Source organism: Rhinolophus ferrumequinum, chromosome 12 (assembly GCF_004115265.2).
Source record: "Rhinolophus ferrumequinum isolate MPI-CBG mRhiFer1 chromosome 12, mRhiFer1_v1.p, whole genome shotgun sequence".
In the NCBI taxonomy this organism is placed as follows: Eukaryota; Metazoa; Chordata; class Mammalia; order Chiroptera; family Rhinolophidae; genus Rhinolophus; species Rhinolophus ferrumequinum.
The window spans coordinates 83,385,839-83,405,007 of NC_046295.1; the positions used below are offsets into that span (position 1 = coordinate 83,385,839).

The 19,169-nt window shown below is 62.3% G+C and overlaps 1 protein-coding gene and 1 long non-coding RNA gene across 2 annotated transcripts; both read right to left on the minus strand.

Annotated features, from left to right (window-relative positions):
• Positions 1 to 1,738: 1,738 nt before the first annotated feature.
• On the minus strand, positions 1,739 to 2,329 carry NRARP (NOTCH regulated ankyrin repeat protein). Its single transcript, XM_033123319.1, has one exon. It carries the CDS (start codon positions 2,282 to 2,284, stop codon positions 1,940 to 1,942), a length of 345 nt encoding a protein of 114 aa, XP_032979210.1. The 5' UTR covers positions 2,285 to 2,329; the 3' UTR covers positions 1,739 to 1,939.
• A 6,654-nt stretch (positions 2,330 to 8,983) lies between these two features.
• Positions 8,984 to 12,436, minus strand: LOC117032344 (uncharacterized). Its single transcript, XR_004424718.1, has 3 exons — positions 12,037 to 12,436; positions 10,740 to 10,833; positions 8,984 to 9,118 (listed from the first exon to the last, which is right to left on the minus strand). It is a non-coding gene; the product is annotated as an uncharacterized LOC117032344 (long non-coding RNA).
• Between the last annotated feature and the right edge of the window lie 6,733 nt (positions 12,437 to 19,169).

Consider the following 19,169-nt stretch of genomic DNA (forward strand, 5'->3'; position numbering starts at 1 on the left):
AGCATTGTGTAGACGTCACACACAGACAGCATGTTGCAGCCTGACCCTCGTCCTGGGTGCCAAGCCCAAGAAGAACCAACAAACCTTTTTTTTTTTAATAAAAAAAGATCAATGAAAAATTTATTTATAAATTTTCCACGCTGGGCTACAAGTATATCGTACACTCAGGGATGTGCTGCAGACTTCACCCAGTTAGAAGTGATCATACCGGGCCGTACACAGCTTCCATAAGCCTAGAAAATCTTAACATTAATTAACATAATTAAAAAGGTATTTGCATCTAGAAAAAATATACAGAAAAACTCCTTTTGGAGTAATCTGTGCCTCAGTTTCAATGTCTGCTTGTTTCACTGACATTATCAATATATTCTTCTCACACAGGGTTTTATATAAAGCCACAGATAACTGCCCCAATCTGACCAGCCACGCACAAAGGGCCTCCACCCACCTGTGTCCTCAAGTGCTCCCCATTTTTGCACGAAGGGTCAGCAGCACTTCTACCCAGGAAGCCTCATTTAAATTTGAATAATTCAGCCTCCCTTTTATTTCTCTGGATCAAAACAAAAAGGGGTGTGGGGTTGCATAGAAAATTGGAACCGCGGAGACCGGGAAGGGCGCTTTTCAGGACAGAAAGTGACGCAGAAGCACCGCCTCCCGCCCAGGTCTCCCAGCAGCTCTGCCGGCGGCCCCTCCCCCATGGCAGGATTTTGGGATTCGAATGGAGTTCTTGAAACTCTGGGAGGCTGAAGAGAGGCAAACGGTCCTTCAACTCACTCAGCAATTAGCACAAGAGATTCACAGTCTTATAGGTATTTTATAAAAATATAAATATGGGTAACTGTTGCCTACACAACGCTGGATACAACGCCCTTTAAAATTGGGTTTATAACCAAGATTCAAAAAATACACCTAAAACTTGGCTTAAAATGTTAATATTTTATATTCTGTCATAAATGTTATGACATTTAATTGTGGCAAATCCATTTACTTTTTAAAAAAGTGTGCAACCCACTGTTAACTGTAATAGAACTCACTAGAAAAGGTACGATCCCCGCTACCCCCCCAGTCACCGCCACACCCGAGCGAGCACCCGGCTTCTGCGGCAACTTTGCAAAACCAGTAGCTTTGGGGATGGTGGCCTGGGACTTCCAAAGCTCACACGGAATTGTGTGTGTGTGTGTGTGTGAGAGAGAGAGAGAGAGAGAGAGAGAAAGACGGAGAGGAAGGGAGAAAGGCGGAGACAGGAGAGGGTAGAGAAAGAAGTGGGGAGAGAGGTGAGGAAGAGAAACAGGAGGGAGAGGAAATAGGAAAACCATCAGGCTGGGCGGTGTTTTCAGTGCAACCAAGAAATGACAGACTCAAGTTTTTAGTTTTAAGACTAGGAAAAAAACCGCTTCTTCCCCCCCATAACCACATTGACCACACACAATATTTTCAAAACAAACAAACAAACAAAAAAAATCAGGCGCACAAACTTCACCTACAAATATATAGACGCACGATAAATAGTTTAGAACTCCAGCAACAGCAGAGCGTCTCCTCCGTGGCGAGTCGGCCCCGAGCCCGGCGTCCCCGCCACCCGCCTTTCACCTCCGGAGAAAACATTTTGAGCGGGGCATCCGGTATCTCGGGATTCCGAACTGGCTGGTAGCGAGACTCAAATTTCAAAGGGGCTGGAGCCTGCGCCCCGCCCCCACCCGCGAGGCGGCGGGCGGGGGCCGTGGGAAGCGCTCCGGCCGGGCCCCGGGCAGCCGCGGGGGGGCGCCGACCCCGGGCCGCAGGCGTCGCGCGGGACCCGTGGGCATGGACGCGAATGCTGGACTCGTCGTGGCCGCGGCGCCGAGGGCCGGGCGCACACCGAGGTAGTTGGCGGGAAGGGGCAGCAGAGGCGATACGCTCGGGGCCCGCGTCCGGGTTGGGGTCGGGGTCCGGGCGGGCATCACCGGCCGCTGCCAGCGTACTTGGCCTTGGTAATAAGATAGAGCACGATGTCCTGGTGGCCGCCGAACGCGGCGATGTGCAGCGCACTCCAGCCGTCGCGGTTAGCCAGGCGGATGTCGGCGCCAAACTTGACCAGCAGCTTCACGAGCTCCAGGTTGCCGTCGATGACCGACTGGTGCAGCGCCGTCTGGCCTTCGGGCCCGAACGAGTTCACATTGAACTCGCAGTTGGTCATGTTCTGCAGCAGCGACTGCAGCTCCTGCGTGTTGCCCTTGCGCACGGCCTCCTGGAAGATGCGCTGCGTCTGCGGCGCCGAGCAGGTGGACAGCTCCGCCTGGCTCATGTTGCCGTCCGGCGCGGGCCGCGGGCCGGGCCGGGGCTCAGCGCGGGCGGCGGCTGCGGCGCGGGCCCCCGGCTGTCTCGGGGCGCGCCGGGGTGCATGGAGGGCGCGGCACCCCCGGGCGCCGCACGCCGCCCCTGGGCGCTCCGGGCGCTGGGGGCCGGGGGCCTCCGCCGCGGGGCCCCCGCCTCATCCAGCCGCGCCCGGGCGGGCGGGCGACGGGGGCGGGCGCTGAGCTCGCGGGAGCCGGGCGTTCCGGGGCGGCGACGCCGCGCTCTCAGGTCTGCTCGCTTCGGTTGGCGCTCCCACACGGACCCCACGCGCCTCCCCACGCGCTGCTGCTCTCGCCCGCCCGCCGCGCTGGGGCGTCTTTTACCTCCTTTATATTTGCATAACAATGGAGCGCCCGTGACGCGCTCGCCGGCAGCCTGCCGATTGGGCAGCACCGCGTGGGGGCGTGAGCGTGGGCGGTGCTGGGGCGTGGCGTGTCCGGGGGCGTGTCCGTTTGGCGGCGCGCTTCGCGGCAGGGGGCGCGCTGGTCTCCGACTGTGCTAGAGGGGATCCCGGTGGCGGTGGGGGGTCGTTGCTCTACCTCCGCCAGCACCCGACCCTCCACCCCACCCCGCCCTCCATGTTTGCGCCGTTGTCCCGCCCACTCTCTCTCGGGCCACCCGGGGAATTCCAAGCTCCCTGCGCCAACAGACCCAGGCCCGATCCCCCGGCCGAGGGCGACCCCGAGGTGGACCCGACGTGGCCTCCCCGGGGTAGGATTTCGCGAGCATCTCAGGCCCCGGGTGGCCCAGGCAGAGACTCTGGTCTCGCTCTGAGCTGTCGGAGCCCCAGCCAGGGACCCTCTACGTCCCCAGCAGGACAGACGCGCGCGATTACGCTCGCCCAGCCGGGCCCCTGGGATACACGGTCAACGCGGGTGAAAACTCCACGGACAGCGCGGGCACGTGGCTTTAGCCACGCGGGTCTTTCTCGCGCGAGGGTGGCTCACTGTGTTTGCTCCCCAACCTGACTGGTGTGAGGAGTCCAACCCTGAGGATTTCAGCCCTGTGCTGAGGAAGAGGTGGGTGGGGTCTCTAGATGAGGAAGCCCAGAGGCTCTGCAGTGGGGTCAGTCAGCCAGCGGGACCTCAGGGTCTGACCCCCTCTCCTGGGCCACCCCAGCAGCCATGAATGGGGACAGGTAAGGCCTGGCCAGGTGAGACACCAAGGACTGCTCTAAAAGGGAACTCAAGTGACTCATTTCCAGACTGTAAACCCATTTTTTATTGACACTGTAACACTGCCGCCAAATTTCCTCATTAGGATTTTACAGTTTATAGCTCGGCTGTGGTCGCTGGGAATGAAGGAGAAATGATTCTCAGAGCGGTAGGCCTGGCAGTGAGACCCACAAGGGGGGCAGCAGGCAGGGACTTGCATCCCTTCAGAAGCCACCGGGAATTCCCCACGAAGCAGCTCTGGGCCTCAGCTGGGGAGACCACCCTGGTAGACCTTGTTTGGGGGTGGGCTCCCCCCATGCTTTACAACCCACGTGGGTGTGCCTCCCACCTTGCTCGGTCAGGGAGGGGTCACAGCCAAACCACAAGAAAAACTGGGCAAAGGCCACCCCAGGGCTGGCTGCCTCTGGCCAGCTGCCCTCACACCTGACCTGGCTGACTCCCCTGGGGTCCTCCCGGTATCTAGGGCCACCTGAGGCTGGTGGCCTTGTTCTTCTGCTCAGATCTGCTCCCCTAGGAACGCCTTCTGCTCAGAGACAGGAGCCAAGAGCCCCTGCCCTGCACTTGGCCTGTCTGTGGGCGTGACCTGGGGGTGCCAGTGCTATCGGGAGCCCCTCCCTGATCCTGTTCTTCCTGTGGGGACCTGTCCCTCGACCCAGTAAGGGGACCTGGGGTCAGTTGCTGCTGGAGGGTGGGGCTCTTGATCGCCTCCAGCTCCCTGCTCCCCAGCACCAGGGAGTAGGACATGGGCCACTCAGGAGGCTGAGCAGAGGACAGGGACCCTTAGAGTGGGCAAGCATGTGACCCTACACAGGGCTGTGCCACCTTCTGCTCCCTGGAACGTTGGGGGGCCGGGGGGACCGGGGGTTGCTCTGAGAACATGTTCGGATGGGCTGGAGTTCCCAGGCTTGTGTGTTTTCTGGGGCCCAGCCATGCTCAGGGCTGGCCCTAGAAGCTGGTGCATTCACAGACAGGCCCAGGTGGGCTGAGGCCCCCTGGTCTGGGGAGGGCATCTGGAGACCCTGCTGGGCCCGGGAACAGAGCCTGGGAGAAAAGTCTCATTGACACCATCGGCTGGCGTCAGGGTGGGCAGACAAAGGGGCCCTGTGAGCTCAGTGTGGGAACGTGTGGCCGCCACCATGGGCCATGAAATTGGCAGCTCAGGCGCCCCCCAGCAGGGCCCATGTGGCTGCAGTGGCCGGGGAGCCGAGCCTGAGGTCACGGCTGCCCCACCCAGGGCTCGCTGGGAGTGCGGGTCAGACGGGTGAAGCTGGGCCTGCCACTGCTGTGTGGTCATGGCCTAAGCCCCTCGCCCGGCGCTCCTCTGTGGGATCGGGTGATGGCCGCACTGTCCAGGGGGCCGAGGCACTGCTGTGGCTCAGGCCCCCCCCGCTTGGCCTTGGCTGGGACCATCCTTTCCCTCCTTGTCCCACCGCAGACCTTGTATAGCACCAATTCCCAGTACACGCTTCCTCAGTGTTTGCTGAAGGACACGTCCGAACCTAGGACATTTGTTCCAAATGCCTTGGTGGGGGGGGAGGGGCCCACCAAGTGCCAGGCACCCCCTGGGGCTCTGAGAAGCCCCTCTTTCCATGTTTGTGGAGTGGTTCACCGGCCCTGAAAGGAAAGCTTATAACTGGGACCTGGGTGAATAGACTCACTTCTGACTACCAGGCTGGACCCCATCCTTCTGCTGGGGGGTTGACCTGGGGGGTCAGCGATGGTGGGTGGAGGCCAGGGTTGGAGAGGGCCCCCTTCTTCTTCTAGGGACGTACTTCTTTTGGAGGCTCAGAGCAAAGGGAGAGGAGGTGCAATGTGGGGGTGCAGCTTGGGGAGCATTCTGGGACCTGGGCTGGGAAGGTCTGGCTGGCACGGACAGGGAACGACAGCATGGAAGGGCAGCTGGCCAGAGCTGGGCCGAGGCCTGCGGCCACCTTAAAGGCCCTAGGCAGGGGAGGGGGGCGAGCAGGCCGGCGGGCAGGCGGGCAGTGGGGGCGGGGCTTCCAGCTAATTCATTAAAATGTGTCGGGGAGCGTGGGAAAGAGGAGAGGATTTCTTCCCAGCAGCCGAGACACCTGGTAGAAAGGCCGAGCGAGGATACAGATCAAATAACAAACACTCAGCCCGGCCAGCGGGCCAGAGCGCAGGAAGGACGCCCGGGGCAGGAACTGCGGCAGACAATCGCTGTGGCGGCTCCCGCCTGCCCGCTGGCCACTCAGGCACCGCCTGGCACCGGGGCCACAGCCCACCCTGTCGGCTGCTGACTGACCCCAGCTCAGGAAGGGGCCAAAGCTGGTCTCCAGGCAGAGAGAGGAAGGCTCAGGCCCCAGGTGAATTGGCTCAGAGCAGAGGTGGGCTGGAAGCAAGCATGTGAGCCCAGGGAGGTCCTGGAGAGACACAGCCAGTCTGAGCAGCTGAGGGCTGGGGAGGCGGGAAGGCAGGCTGGAGGGTGTAGGTGTGGCCGTGCGGACCACACTGAGAACCGTCTCCCTGTCAGCTGCCCTCCCCTCTTTCTACAGGTTGCACAGAGTGGAAGAGCACACAGGCTGGGGCCAGAGCTGCCTGGGAGGAGGGAAGGACACACAGCCTCCCATCTCCCCTGGCCTCTCCCCGGCTCCAGCTTCTGTCTGTCAAGAGCCTCAGGTCAGAGCAGCATCTCTAGGAAGTGGCTGTGATGGGCAGTGGGTCAGGCAACCCCCTGCTTCTTGTTGACCCCACCAGGGACGGGGTGCAATCGGTCTTACCCCTCAGGACAGGACGTGGGGCTGGCAGTCCTGCTCCTGGAAAGAGCACTCCAGCCGCCGAAGGTCCCCACCCCCAGTAGGGTCTGGTTTGCCTGCTCACCTTGGCACCCCCACCTGATTCCCAGGCTCAGCAGTGACCGCGGGCACAGGAAGGCCAGGGTTGCCCGCTCGGTCTGGGCCTCTCCTCACCATCTGGGGAGAGGTTCCCTAGCCCATGTGGCCCCAAGGTTGCTGCGGGCTTACTGACCTGGTGCCTGGTACACCATGGGCTCTCCAAAGAAAAGGAAAGGATGTGGAGTGTGGCAGGATGCCTTTGAGGCCCCTGGCACACGCCTCCCACCTTGCGCGCTCCTTAGCCTGACCCCTTCCGCTCGGGCTGCACCCCTGGGGGGCTCGGGAGGTAATTGCCAGCCCTGGTGTGGTCAGGAAGCCAGAGGCAGATGCAGAGGCTGGCCTGGCATTGGTGCCCACCTGACACTTGTGGCCATCTCACCTGGCCTGCAGGTGCACCCTGCCCTGAGCAGAGACAGCAGCCCTGCACAGGCCCCCCAGGCCACAGCCACCCTGACTTCCCTGTGCTCCCCAGCCAAATCTGAGCTGGTTTCCGCTCCAGGCAGGAAGGACAGGAAACGGATGTGAGTGAGGGAGGGCACATTCCTGGGGGGTGAGCAGGAGGCTGTGGGAGGGGGCACGGTGCAGTCTGGGACCTGGCCTCCCACTGGCCAAGCCTCTGCCCGTCCCCTGGCGCCCCCCTCCCCACCAAACCTGGCACTGGCACCCTCAGGCCTTCCGTGGTGTCAGCCATGGGCCTGAGCCTCAGTTTCCCCCAGACCGGGCAAGCGGTTGTGAGGACAAAGGCACAACCCTCTCAAGGAATGTGGTCGCCCTGGCCAGGGGCGAGGGAGACAGCAAGGGGGCCAGGGCCTCCCCTCCAGGCCGCGGCCTTCCTCGGGGGCGGCTGCCCTGCTTCCTGTACCAGGCTGGGCTGGGGCCCGTTCCCCAGAAAGTCCCGGGCCCTGGCCTAGGGGACCTCACCCCCAGGACCTCATCATCCACGCTCCTTGGAGTTGGAGCCTCCGAGGGTCCTGAGCTTGGTCTGCCTGGGGCCCTGGGACCTGCTGGGTGGAGGTGGGCCCTTGACCGGGGGAGGCTAGGGAGGGTAGGATGGAGGGGATGGCATTTACTACCCCCAGCAAAGTGGGTGGGCCCCCAGCGCTGCGGGCCTGTCTGCCCCCCCACCTCTACAGCCCCACTGCGCTCCAGCTGACTTGGGGAGCCACCTCGGTCCAGCCCTTGGGCCCTTGCCCAGGCCACTTCCTCCAACAGGCATGCCCTTCCTACCTCCTGCCTGCCTCATGCCTGAGCACTAGGCCGTTCTCAGCGCTCGGCTCCGGCTCTGAGCATCCTGCCGGGGTAGAAAGCTTCCTCTTCTCCAGCTGTGATGGCTGGGCCCCGCTGGCACGCAGACCCTCAGGTGTGTGCAGTGAGTGGCAGACAGGAATGAGCCCGCGACCACAACCCCTGTGGGGAGGGGCCTTTTCAACTTTTATTGCTTCAGTGCAGGCCAGTGGAGCTGGGGACGCCTCAGGAGAGGCCACTGGTGGGGCTGGGGCATCATTCAGGACCTTGTGGAATCACGACGTGACCGGCCAGGTGGGAGTCCCCCCAGAAGACCTTGCCACAGCCTCTGCTGCCCTGGCCACCACAGGGCACCTGCCAGGACCCCTGCCAGCTGCAGGTGGGTGCCGCTGCCCAGCATGAATGGGACACTGGCCCGCAGGTCTGCCACCTCTAGCAGAGGCAAGGGGTTCATACCATTTCCCCCAAAATAAGACCTAGCCGGACAATCAGCTCTAATGCGTCTTTTGGAGCAAAAATTAATGTAAGACCCGGTCTTATATTACAATAAGTAATTTTCGGCTGTAATATAAGACCTTATTGTAATATAAGACCGGGTCTTTAATATAATATAATGTAATGTAATAATATAATATAATGTAATATAATATAATACAATATCAGGTATATAATATAATATAATATAATATAATACCGGGTATAATATATAAAACCGGGTATAGTATAATGTAATATAATATAATATAGTATCAGTTATATAATATAATATAATATAATATAATACCAGGTATAATGTATAAAACCAGGTATAATATAATATAATACCAGGTATAATATAATATAAGACCGGGTCTTATATTAATTTTTGCTCCAAAAGACGCATTAGAGCTGACTGTCTGACTAGGTCTTATTTTTGGGAAAACAGGGTACACATAGCCCTCAGGCATCTCCTCTGGAGCTGAGCCGAGAAGCAGCCACGTGGAGGCCCCAGCCTTGGGGTGTGTAGCCCTGTATCACTCTCCTTGCAGCTCCTTCTTATTTTTTTAAAAAAGATTTTATTGGGGAAGGGGAACAGGACTTTATTGGGGAACAGTGTGTACTTCCAGGCCTTTTTTCCAAGTCCAGTTGTTGTCCTTTCAGTCTTAGTTGTGGAGGGCGCAGCTCAGCTCCAGGTCCAGTTGCCATTGCTAGTTGCAGGGGGTGCAGCCCACCATCCCTTGTGGGAGTCGAACTGGCAACCTTTGGCGTTAGGAGCACGGAGCTCTAACCGCCTGAGCCACCGGGCCGGCCCTTGCAGCTCCTTCTTACATTTCTCTCCACCGGACCCTCTCTGCCTCACCCTCCCCAGGGACCCCTGGTTCACAGGCCACCACTCTCCTGCACTGCTCCCCACCGCCTAGGGTGCAGGGACCATGCTCTCAAAGCAGTCCCTCGGGGGTCCCCAGTGTCCTCTGAGGGCAGCCCCACGTTCGCCTGGCTCCTGCGCATCCTCACTCTGGGCCTCGTCATCTGTCAATCAAGGACATGAGAAACTCCTAAGGACGAGGCCTGGTAGCCCAGCCCCACAATGCACCTCCAAGTGCCCAGCTTCTTCCCCACCCGCGGCGGAGAGGGCAAAGGGCAGGGGGCCGAGAAGCTTCGGTGCCAGTCCCGTCCCCTCCCATGGGAACTCACACCTTGGAACATTCTTGGGGCTCAAAGGTCCTTGGGAAACATGTTCTGGACAGAAGATCGGCCGATTAGGGCACTTGGGGGCCTGAGAACTGGCGGGCGGTGGCGGGGGCGGCCCCTCTGTGGCGATGAGCAGATAAGCCCATTGCCAAGCAGCGAGTTTCACAACCAGGCTGCACCAGGGCAGGCGGGCGGGGGCCCAGGGGACAGGCTGGAGCTCAGGGTGCTGGGAGAGACCCTGCAAGAGGGCCCCACCCCACCGGGGACACGGAGCCAGCCAGGCTGCCGGCGGCCGGCGGAAGGGTCAGTGCTGGGGTGGAGGCAGCGACAGCTGAAGGGCACTGCAGCAGGTGGGACCAGCGTCCTCCCTGTCCTGTGGACCCTCGTGATTTGCTTGGCAAACATTTCTCTACAGACGGCTGCAGATTAACTGCAATGGGGTCTGAATGGACGAGGCTGCCACCGCAGCCCCACTGCGTCCCTGGAGCCCAGTGAGGCCATGACCTCCAACTGGCCTCTCTCCCTCACCCCAGCCCTTCCCCAGTCACCCCTAAGACACCAGACAGCCTGCAGGGGTGCTGTCACTCCCAGGACAAGTGTGAGCTTCTGGGTGGCGTGCTGGGGGCCACACAGCCCGGTGGCCCCTGTGGAGGGCACTTGAGCACGTCAGGGCCACACTGTGGACAGCTGAGCACCACCCGGGGCTGGACACAGGCCGTCATGACCGCCTGCCTGCTGTGTGGGTGGCCTCAGCACTAGCCCCAAACCTCAGAGGGAGCTGGAAAGGACAGGAGCACCTGGTGCGGACACCAGCATCCCAGACAGGATAGGCAAAGGGACCGCAGAGGCAGCCTGGCCCTGGACTAACCCCATAGAGGGGACTAAGGTGCCCTTGATCCACCACCCTGCCTTCCCAGAGCCTCCCTGCGCTGGGCCCCTCTCCCCGGAGGGTGGGGCAGCCAGAGTGCCAATGGCGGGACACATTCACCACCCCAGGAGCAACTTCAAAGTCTCTGGGTGCCCTGCACCCTCCTCTTCCTCCTCTTACAGAAAAGGGAAACTGAGACTGGTCTCTGGGTAGGAGCTGCCCTGATGAGGGGCACCTGGGGCTCACCCTCCTTCCTGTCTGCCCAGGCCCATCTCGTACGTTCAGCCTGCTGCCTGATGCCAGTGGTGCCTGGGCGTGCAAGCGAGTGCATGGGTGTGCGTGCACCAATGTGCACGGGGGCTCCACGTGTGGGGCAGAGTGTGTGGCGCCCAGCAGGGCCCACTGGAGAGAGGGGCCCTGCGCACCTGAGCTTCCTGGACCCCTGCACAGGCCACCTGTTGGCTCCCACATCACACCCTGGCAGGCCCCCCACTGACCATCCCTGCGTTTGAGCCCAGGAGCAGCCAGCACCTGGGCTGCCATCTGAGCCCCACCAAGCCGACGCTTGGCCCCACTGGGGGACACACTCACCTGTTCTCCTGGGGCCTTCGTGGTGGCCACTGAGCCACACGAGCTGCTGTGTCACGTCCTCAGAGACCTTCAGGTGCTGGTCACAGTTCTAGGCCTGGATGGGAGGGGTTGCTGAGGCTGGGGGGACTCCTTCCACCCCCAGCCTCAGCCTGTGCTCCTTGCAGCTCTGCGTCTGGCCGGGGCATTTCACACAGACAAGTGACATATCCTTTCCTCTCCCCGCAGGGACCATGGGTGCACCGCTCCAAGGAGGTCCTGGGTGGCCCCGTCCAGCTCCTGGGACACAGCAGGACCCTGCCACTGTCCTGGCTGTCTTCCCCAACCCCAGAGAATTCAAGGGGAGAGCCAGGCCTGGGCGCCAACTGGGCCGGATTGGCACCGGTGAGGGTGCAGGGCCCAGGGTCAGGGTGGGTCGGCCATCGCTGCCCCAGCCCCTCAGTCTGTCTCAGGGAATGAGTCACTTCAGAGTCCACGTTTTTGTGTGCTCAGAGGCCAGGCAGCAAGTTCATGCGGGGGTCAGTGAAGCCACTTCTGCTTCTATGCAGGGTCCCTGTCCAGTACGTGCAGGGGGCTCCTGTGAGCTCAGCTCAGCCCCGCTGACCTCATGCTGAGCTGTGGGCAGGGGCTCGGAGGCTGCAGCCTGCCCTCCCAATGCATCCCCAGGGCTGCTCCACGAAGGTCACTGCCTGGTGGGATGGCGGGCCTGGCTCTCAGGACTCCTGGGGGGACACAGGGCGGGGGACACGAGAGCAGTAGGAGCCTGCACCCAGAGACCTGGTTCCCAGGCAGGTACACACAGCTACCCACTGTGTTTCCCCGAAAATAAGACCTAGCCGGACAATCAGCTCTAATGCGTCTTTTGGAGCAAACATTAATATAAGACCCGGTCTTATTTTACTATAAGACCGGGTTTTATCTAATATAATGTAAGACTGGGCCTTATATTAATGTTTGCTCCAAAAGACACATTAGAGCTGATTGTCCGGCTAGGTCTTATTTCGGGGAAACACAGTACAGAGCCACGCACATGGGTCACAGCCCTTCCAGACGTCGGACATTGGACCAGCCTGAGCCAAGGGCAGGGCCTGGCAGGTTCCTGAGCCGCAGGGGAGCAGGGCCAGGATCTATGCTCCTGCGAGCACTCCCGGCCCCTTCCTGGAAGACATGGCTCTCGGGGCAGGTAGGTAGGCGGTGGCCTCAGGCCCTGGGAGCTGCAGGGTGAGCCCACGTCAGGGGCGGTGCCCGCCCTGCCCCCACACGCCCTTTCCCACGGGCCTTCCGACACCTTCAGCTTTACCTGTGGCCTCACTGCTCCACCTTCAGCACTGCAGCCAGCCAGGGGCGCTGGGGCCTGGGGTGCTGCAGCCTCTACTGGGAGGACCCCGTTGGGCTGGGGTAGGGCTGATCCCCAGGCAGAACTCTCCCCCCACCCTCGGGGGGGCCTCCCCACTTAGCCAGACTGGCCTCTGGCACAGGGAGGCTGCTGTGGGCTGTCCTGGTCACAGGTCCAGGGGCCTTCCTGGGGCAGGAGTGCTGGCAGAGCCCTCGCTGCAGGTCTGGCCTGTGGTTACTCGTCCAGCCTGCCACTGCCCTGGGCTGCCTGCCCAGGGGCCCACGCTCTCCCTGTCCAGGCCACCTGAGAGGACAGCACAGTGGAAGGAGGGTGGGGTCCCCTGTGAGGGGTCCATCAGCCTTCCCAGGACCTGGGCCAGGTGTGCATGCCTGGGCTGCCAGCTCACGCTGAGTCATGGCACGCAGACAAACCCTGGTGCCATCTACAAGGACCTGGCCACACCCTCGGGAACCACCAATGCCGGTTTTCCCACGGCCACTGCCCACTGTCGGGTCTTGCTGTCACCCTGATAGGGCCCTGCCAGGCCCTGCCTCCACCCCCACCCCAGCTGGAAAAGCCGGTTCTGAGCCTGCCTGCCCTATGTCCGTATCTGCAGGAGGGCCTGGCACCCAGGGGCCTCCCCGGCTATCTCCTGTCCGCTCTGTGGTCCAGTAGTCTTTACCTAGCGCCTGCTTTGGGCAGGAGATGGCCACCCCTCGGGAGAGGCTGTGTCCTGCCCTCAGGGGGCACCCAGAGGAGCACACTCCTGGTCATAGGATCCGTGCTACCCACCTGAGGACCCTTCCTGACACAGAGAGGGGTGGCACAGCCTCTGCCCTCCCATTCTGAAGAAAGGGGGCTTCTGAGGAGCTGAGTGACTTGCTCAGTCACAGGGCTCTTGGCTGGCCAGGACCCCACACAAGGCCCTTAGGCTGCCCCCCAGCTGAGGGTGTGTGCAGGTGGCATCTGAGCCCACTTCCCAATGGGCCGTGCAGACCCCAGCCTCGGAACCCCAAGGGGTCTCGGCAGAGACCAGTGGGGGGCCTAGAGGAGGCTTTGGACAGAGGCCTGGGGTCCCGCCTGGTCTCCGTGCTCCCCCATCCAGTCTGGGAGCCAGAGGGCAGGGCTGGCCTCCGCCCCCAGAGCCTGGCTCAGAAGGAGGGGCCAGGTGAGTTGGGCAGGAGGGGCTGGGAAGGCTCCTGGCTCCCCGGTCCCAGGGGTCCGCCTGCGTGCCTGGTTCCCACGGCTTGGCTCCCGAGGCTGCTTGGAGCCAACGCCCGCTGTGCCGCCCGACTCAGGGCACACTGGGGACTGCCTTGGGCAGGGGCAGGACCCCATGGGTGCAAGGCTGCCTTGGGGGACTGGGCCACCAGTAGGGACTGGTCCCGGGGACTGGTGGGGCCTGTGGGCCCAAGCTCTGCATTCCGGACCTGGCGGCCACCCTCTGTAGCTCCCTGCTCCCGCAGGCCCAAGGAGGGTGGGAAACGGCTGCTTCAGCCACTTTTCTGGGAGGTGCCCCTCACTGGGTTCTGAGATGTTTGGGGAGGTCCACAGCAGGCCCCTGGGAGACCCGCCTTTCCTCTGACTGAGGCTGAGACTGTGGAGGGGGGCGGGGGGCAAGCAGCTGCAGACCTTAGAGGGGTCGGTTCCCAGGTGCTGGGGGCCACGCCCAAGAGTCAACCTGCTTTCTGCTCTGAGCCCAGGAATCCCAGCCACACCCACCAAGGAAGTGATCCGGCCAGTGAGCCAGGGTTGAGCCAGAGGCAAGGTCACTGCGTCTGTCCTGAACTGTGTGTCCTCAAAAATGTCTGTGTGCCCACCTCTCCTGGGTACCCACTTCTCCTGGGTGCCCATACTTGTCCTGCTCTGCCGAGTGGGCCTGCAGGTGTCTGCTGCGCACATACCAAACGGTGGACAGCTGTGCACAGTGGGGAGCGTGTGCTCAGGGGCAGGCCCGGGCCAGGACCACAGAATCCAGGGAGAGCCAGGAGGTGGCTGTGGGGGCCTTACACGCTCTTCCCCAGAGCCCATGACTGAGCATGCAAACTGCACTAAGGCCCAGCAGCCTCCTGTAAACGGCTGGGGCCTCACCGAGTAGGGGGCTGACGCAGAAGGGAGGGTGGGGCACGGGGCATGAGAACTCATGCTGTCAAGGGTGCAGGGCAGCTGTGGTGGCCTGTCCAGGTGGGAAGCCTAGCAAGGTGCCCAGTCCTGAGCAGTTCCTGGGAGAGGCTCCCTCCCTAAGCAACAGCCAGGTCCATGACCCAGGGGCTCCCACAGCTTTCACGCACCCTGCCTAACTCTCCCCTGCCACAGCTGCTGGGCTCAGGCTCCCGCTTCCAGCTGGGTGATGGTACGAGGCCCTCTGGTGTCCTGGTCCGAGGGGTCTGCACTCCAGGCCCGGCCAGGCACTGACTCCCCAGGGGGCGAGGGACCCCTTTCTTCCAAGCAAAGGACAGGCTGTGGTAGCCTCCGCTCTGGCCTGTGGCAAGTGCCTCTGGGCTCCACACAGTGCCCCCCAGCCTCTGCACACCCCACCCAGTGGGCACTGGGCCCCACCTGGGGGCCCGGAGGTGCAGTCAGTGTGGTGCCCTAGGACACCTGGTACTGGGCAGGCAGGGAGGCGGGGTTGAGATGCACTAGAATAATGGGCCGTTTCTCACCCTTTTAGAGCAAACTGGGAGAACAGCAAAGCATAAAAAAGCAGAAGAAAATAGACACCACCTCCGTGTCACCTTCAAGAAAAGCCAGCGTGGAGTCGCGTGCTTTCTGGCACCTTTCAAGCGCAGTCTCAGATACTCATGTCAGGGCGGGGGTCTGAGCCTCAGGATATCACTGTCACTGTCCTCAGGGTGCTGTTGCCCGTTGGGTCCCTGCCAAGCACCTGCCCCCACACCCCCATCAACTGTCTCCTGAGATGGATGGGTCCTGAGGCCTCCCTGGGCTGGCCTAACCACCATGACCTCCCAGAGCTGTCCCAACAAATGGTGCTGGGTGCGGGGACAAAGGGCCTGGCCTTGTGTTGGCCTGACACCTTGGGGGTGGGACCACCGCCGGGAGGAAGCAATTAGGCGCATCCGAGGCCTGGGTCTGCTCCACACCTAGCTCTCCCACGCTGTCCGGCCCTGAGCCATCTGCCCCCAAAGATGACTTGGCCAGGAAGCCTCCAAGGACAAGCACATCACCTAGCTTTGCCCACTAAGACCCTGCCATCCCTCCCAGTTTGGCCCTGATTTCCCACTGGGGATGGGTTGGGAGTGGGCGGGAGGGAGTACTGCAGCCCCTTTCCTTACAGCCAGCCGACAGCTGAGATCCGCATGGCATCTATGGGTGCCACCCCTACCCGTCGGCCAGGGGCACACACTGTGGGCAAAGAGCCAACCTCCAGCCCCCCAGGGAGGCTCGTGGCAGGGGACGGTGCACAGAGGGTTTTAAAGCCCAACAGTTGTGCTCCTCTGTTCCCAGGAAGCAGGCTTGCTGCCCCTGGCCCACCGCCTCCCTGGCCTGCAGTGCCTAAGACCCAGGATGGCAGCCTTGCAGGGCCCCGCTTCCCTGCTTCCCTGCCCCCAGGCCCAGGAAGGTCAGTTTCCACAGGCCCAGCCCCATCCCCGCCAGGCCACGACCCATCCCCTTTGTGGGGCCAGGACAATGACTTCGCAGACAGAGTGGGGGCAAAGGGCCTCAGGCACTGTCAGCACGGTCTCCTGGGGGGTCAGGGGCCATGGGTGCTGGGGCACGAGATGTGTGAGTCCCCAAGAAAGCCAGGCCTGGCACCGAGTGTGAGAGCCGGCACTCTGCAGGTGTCCCTTACACGCACCCAGGTACGAGGGCTACAGGGGCGCCCAGCATCAGAGCAGCTGAGTGTCTGCGGTGAGTGTGAGTCGGCGTGTGAATACAGGCCCTATGTGACTGGGCGTGTCAGGTGGGAATGTGGGAACTGTATGGTGGCGTGAGTGGATGTAACTTCACGTGTGCCCCTGACCCTGGACAGGAGCCTGTGTGTACCTTACTGGGGAGTGAGGGAGGTGTGTCCCTGGGGGCCTCCATTTTCAGGGTGCAAGGAGTCCTAAATAACTGCCTCTCCCAGCAGCCGAGGGAGGCCACAAGCAGCAGTGACATCCTCAGCAGCCATGGGTGAACATGCTGTTGGCATCCCAGAGCCAGAAGCAGCAGGAGCTGATCCGTGAGGGCAGAGGAGGGAGAAGTAGGGGTGGCATGGAGGAAAGCCATACCTTAGCTGCCCTGGGCAGAAGGGCAGACGGGGTCTAGGACACAGCATGGACAGCTGGGCCTGAACAGGAGGCACTGCCCACCCAGGGTCACCCCTCCCAGGGACCTATGGGAGTGTCCGAGCCCCTTCTGCCTCAGACCCCTCTGGGGCTTGCAGGCCTGAGCACCGGGCAGTGGCTGCAAACAGGCCCTGTCTGCAGACCTACTTGCGCTTAGCCCCCACCCTGGAGCTTTGCCTCCCCCCGCCACCCCGGAAGCCTCACTCTCTCCAACTACACCACACACAGCCCAAGGCCCCCTTAGGACCTGGATGCACATCCCCACTGCGTGGGGTCAGCGAGGCTGACAGCCCAGCCCCAGCTATCCAAGGCCCGTTAGGATGAGACCGCATGATCCAGCTCACTGGGCGGGGCTGGGTCCACCACGGCAGGCTGAGGGGTGAGCCAGGGGCCGGACAGGTCGCTGAGTCCTTCCATCCAGCTTCCTGGACTCAGCCACAGGACAGCCACCGCCCCTCCAGGGAGAACACTGGCCCTGAGTGTGGATTTCGGATAAAATGTGGGACACATTTCAATGGTACTCTGTCTTCTCAAGTTCACCTTCAGTGGGGGTCTGCTAAGTGCCCCCCGCAGGCTCCCAGGAACAGAGTGGCCACAAGAGGGGCCAGCATGGGAGGTGGGGACCTGCCCCAATGTCAGTGACACCTCACGGAGGTGTCAGTGCTCACTCTTCCAGGCACAAGGCAGGCGCGGCTGGGAACCCCATAGGTCTCCATGAGGTGGGGTTGGGGGTGACCACCTGTCCTGAGTTAAAGTAAATAGAATATGGGTCAGAGGATGCCTTCTGACCTCAGACCCCGGGGTGGGGGTGGGGTTTCTGCCCCCCCTCGGCCTCTCACGACGCACCCCCTCCTCCCCACCCCCCACCCCCACCCCGCGGCCCAGAACAAGCCCCGGAGGCGTAACCCCCAACCAATTCTTGAAGAGGCCGAAAGGCGCCCCCAATGCCGGGGCTCCCGAGCACCCCTAGCGGGGCGGGCCGTTCCCAGGCGGGGGAGGGGCGGCGGCCGTGAGAACCCGCCGGCGGCCCGGCGCGTGGGAAAGCGGGGGGAGGGGCGGGAAGGGAGGGCGGGGCGCGCCTGGGAACGGCCCCCGCCCCCCGCCGGCCTTTGAAAGGGCCACTCAGGGCGCCCGGCGGAGATTCAAAAGCAAACGGCCGGCGGCCCGCCCGCCTTCCCGTGTCCGGGCGGGTTGGGGGGACAAGGGGGCGCCGGGGGCCCTGCCCGCCCAGGGCCGCGAGGGAGGGTATGGGGGCGCCAGCCCCGGGGCAGGCTGGGGAAGCTGGGGAGGGGCTGAGGCCCTACAGGGCCAGGGGCTGTCTTGGGTTGTCCCCCTCCCACAGATGAGAGGAGCCAGATGCGCAGACAGCAGGCGTCAGGCCCAGAATCTAAGCCCTGCGTCCTGGGGTCGGAACCCGCCTTAATGCCCCTGGGGCCTGTCACCCACTCATGTCAGGCCTGCACTGGGGCCAGGGGACCATCCCTGACCCCCTCTCCACCAGTTCCCGGTCTAGGGGGAGAGGGGTTCCAAAGAGTAGCGGTGTTCTGAGATTGGGCTGGGGGCCTGGAGGCCTTCCTGGGGGAAGCAACGTGTAAGCTGGGGCTTGGCAGGCTAAGTGGCGCCAGTGGGAGCTCAAGAGCTGAAGGAGTTGGGGTGTGTTGGGGGTTCAGAGAGATTGGGGAGGACTGGTGTGAGAGGGCTGGCAGTGTGGAGGAGCCCAGTGTTTGGGTACGCACAGAGTCGGGGGTCTCCTGGCACTTCCACTTCCTGCCCCCTCCTGCTGCCACCTGCGCCTCATCAGATGGGTTTGCCCAGACGGGGAAGGAGCAGTTGGTGCCTGAGCCTGCCTCTCCCGCTTCTCTGAAGGGCCGCCCCCGCCAGCTCCCCCACCACCAGGGAGGGGTGTAGGGCTTGGCTGAGCAGGCCTGGCCCTTCCCAGGCTTGCTCCTCCTGAAGTCCCTCCCTCGCCCTGGCCCCATGGTGCCCAGGGTATGGCCCCAGGCCCCAGCTGCCAGCCATCCTGCCCTCCCCTGCCCCATCCACACTGCCTCAGGATAGTGGGTGGGCAGTGAGCAGGCTACCTGGGAGGAGGCCCTCCACTCTCCAGCCCCTTTTGTACTCTGCGCAGCTGGGAGGGGAAGGTGCCTAGGCAGGAGTGGAGGACACGTCCACAGGGTGCCTGTCCTCTTGGACATGGACGGAGGAGTCACTGCCTGGCTGGCCCACCTTTGTCACCCTGAATGCCCTCTGGCTCCCAGGCCCCTCCTTTGGGGTTGTTAATTGCTCACAAGAGAAGAAGAGTGCCCATCCCCCCCCCTTAAGATGCCAGCCAGGCCCCTGGGCACCACAGGCCTGGGCAGGGAGCGGGGTGGGGGGACATTCCTGGAAAGGCCGCTGGGTCCGTGTGAAAGCAGCCGTGGCAATGAGCACGGGCGGGCCTGCTGCCGACAGAGCTGGGTTCATGGATGCTGGAATTTGAATTTCATGTGATGTAGCTCGAAGGCTGTGGTGTGCTGATATCAGGGTGTGGTGTGCCTCCCAACCTGCCACCAACCCCAACCTGAGCGTCGGGGTCCCACAGACTGATGGGGTGCCCCCTGCAGCCCTGGCCCTCCCTGTTTCTTCGGAGCCCAGTTCAAAGCAGTAGCCAGAACTCCAATGGGTTTAGGAGCTGGCGTCTGACCCGTCTGGCAGGTGGTTCCTGATGGCTGGGGGCTTCCAATAGCAGGATTGTGACAGCAGCTAGCAGAGGTGCATAGCAGGGGAGGGACGGAGGGATCTGGGTCCTCCCAGACTTGGCAGCACACC

What these genes read in the sequence shown, in the direction of transcription:
- NRARP (XM_033123319.1), bottom strand. Translation starts at nt 2,284, where the DNA reads ATGAGCCAGGCGGAGCTGTCCACCTGCTCGGCGCCGCAGACGCAGCGC.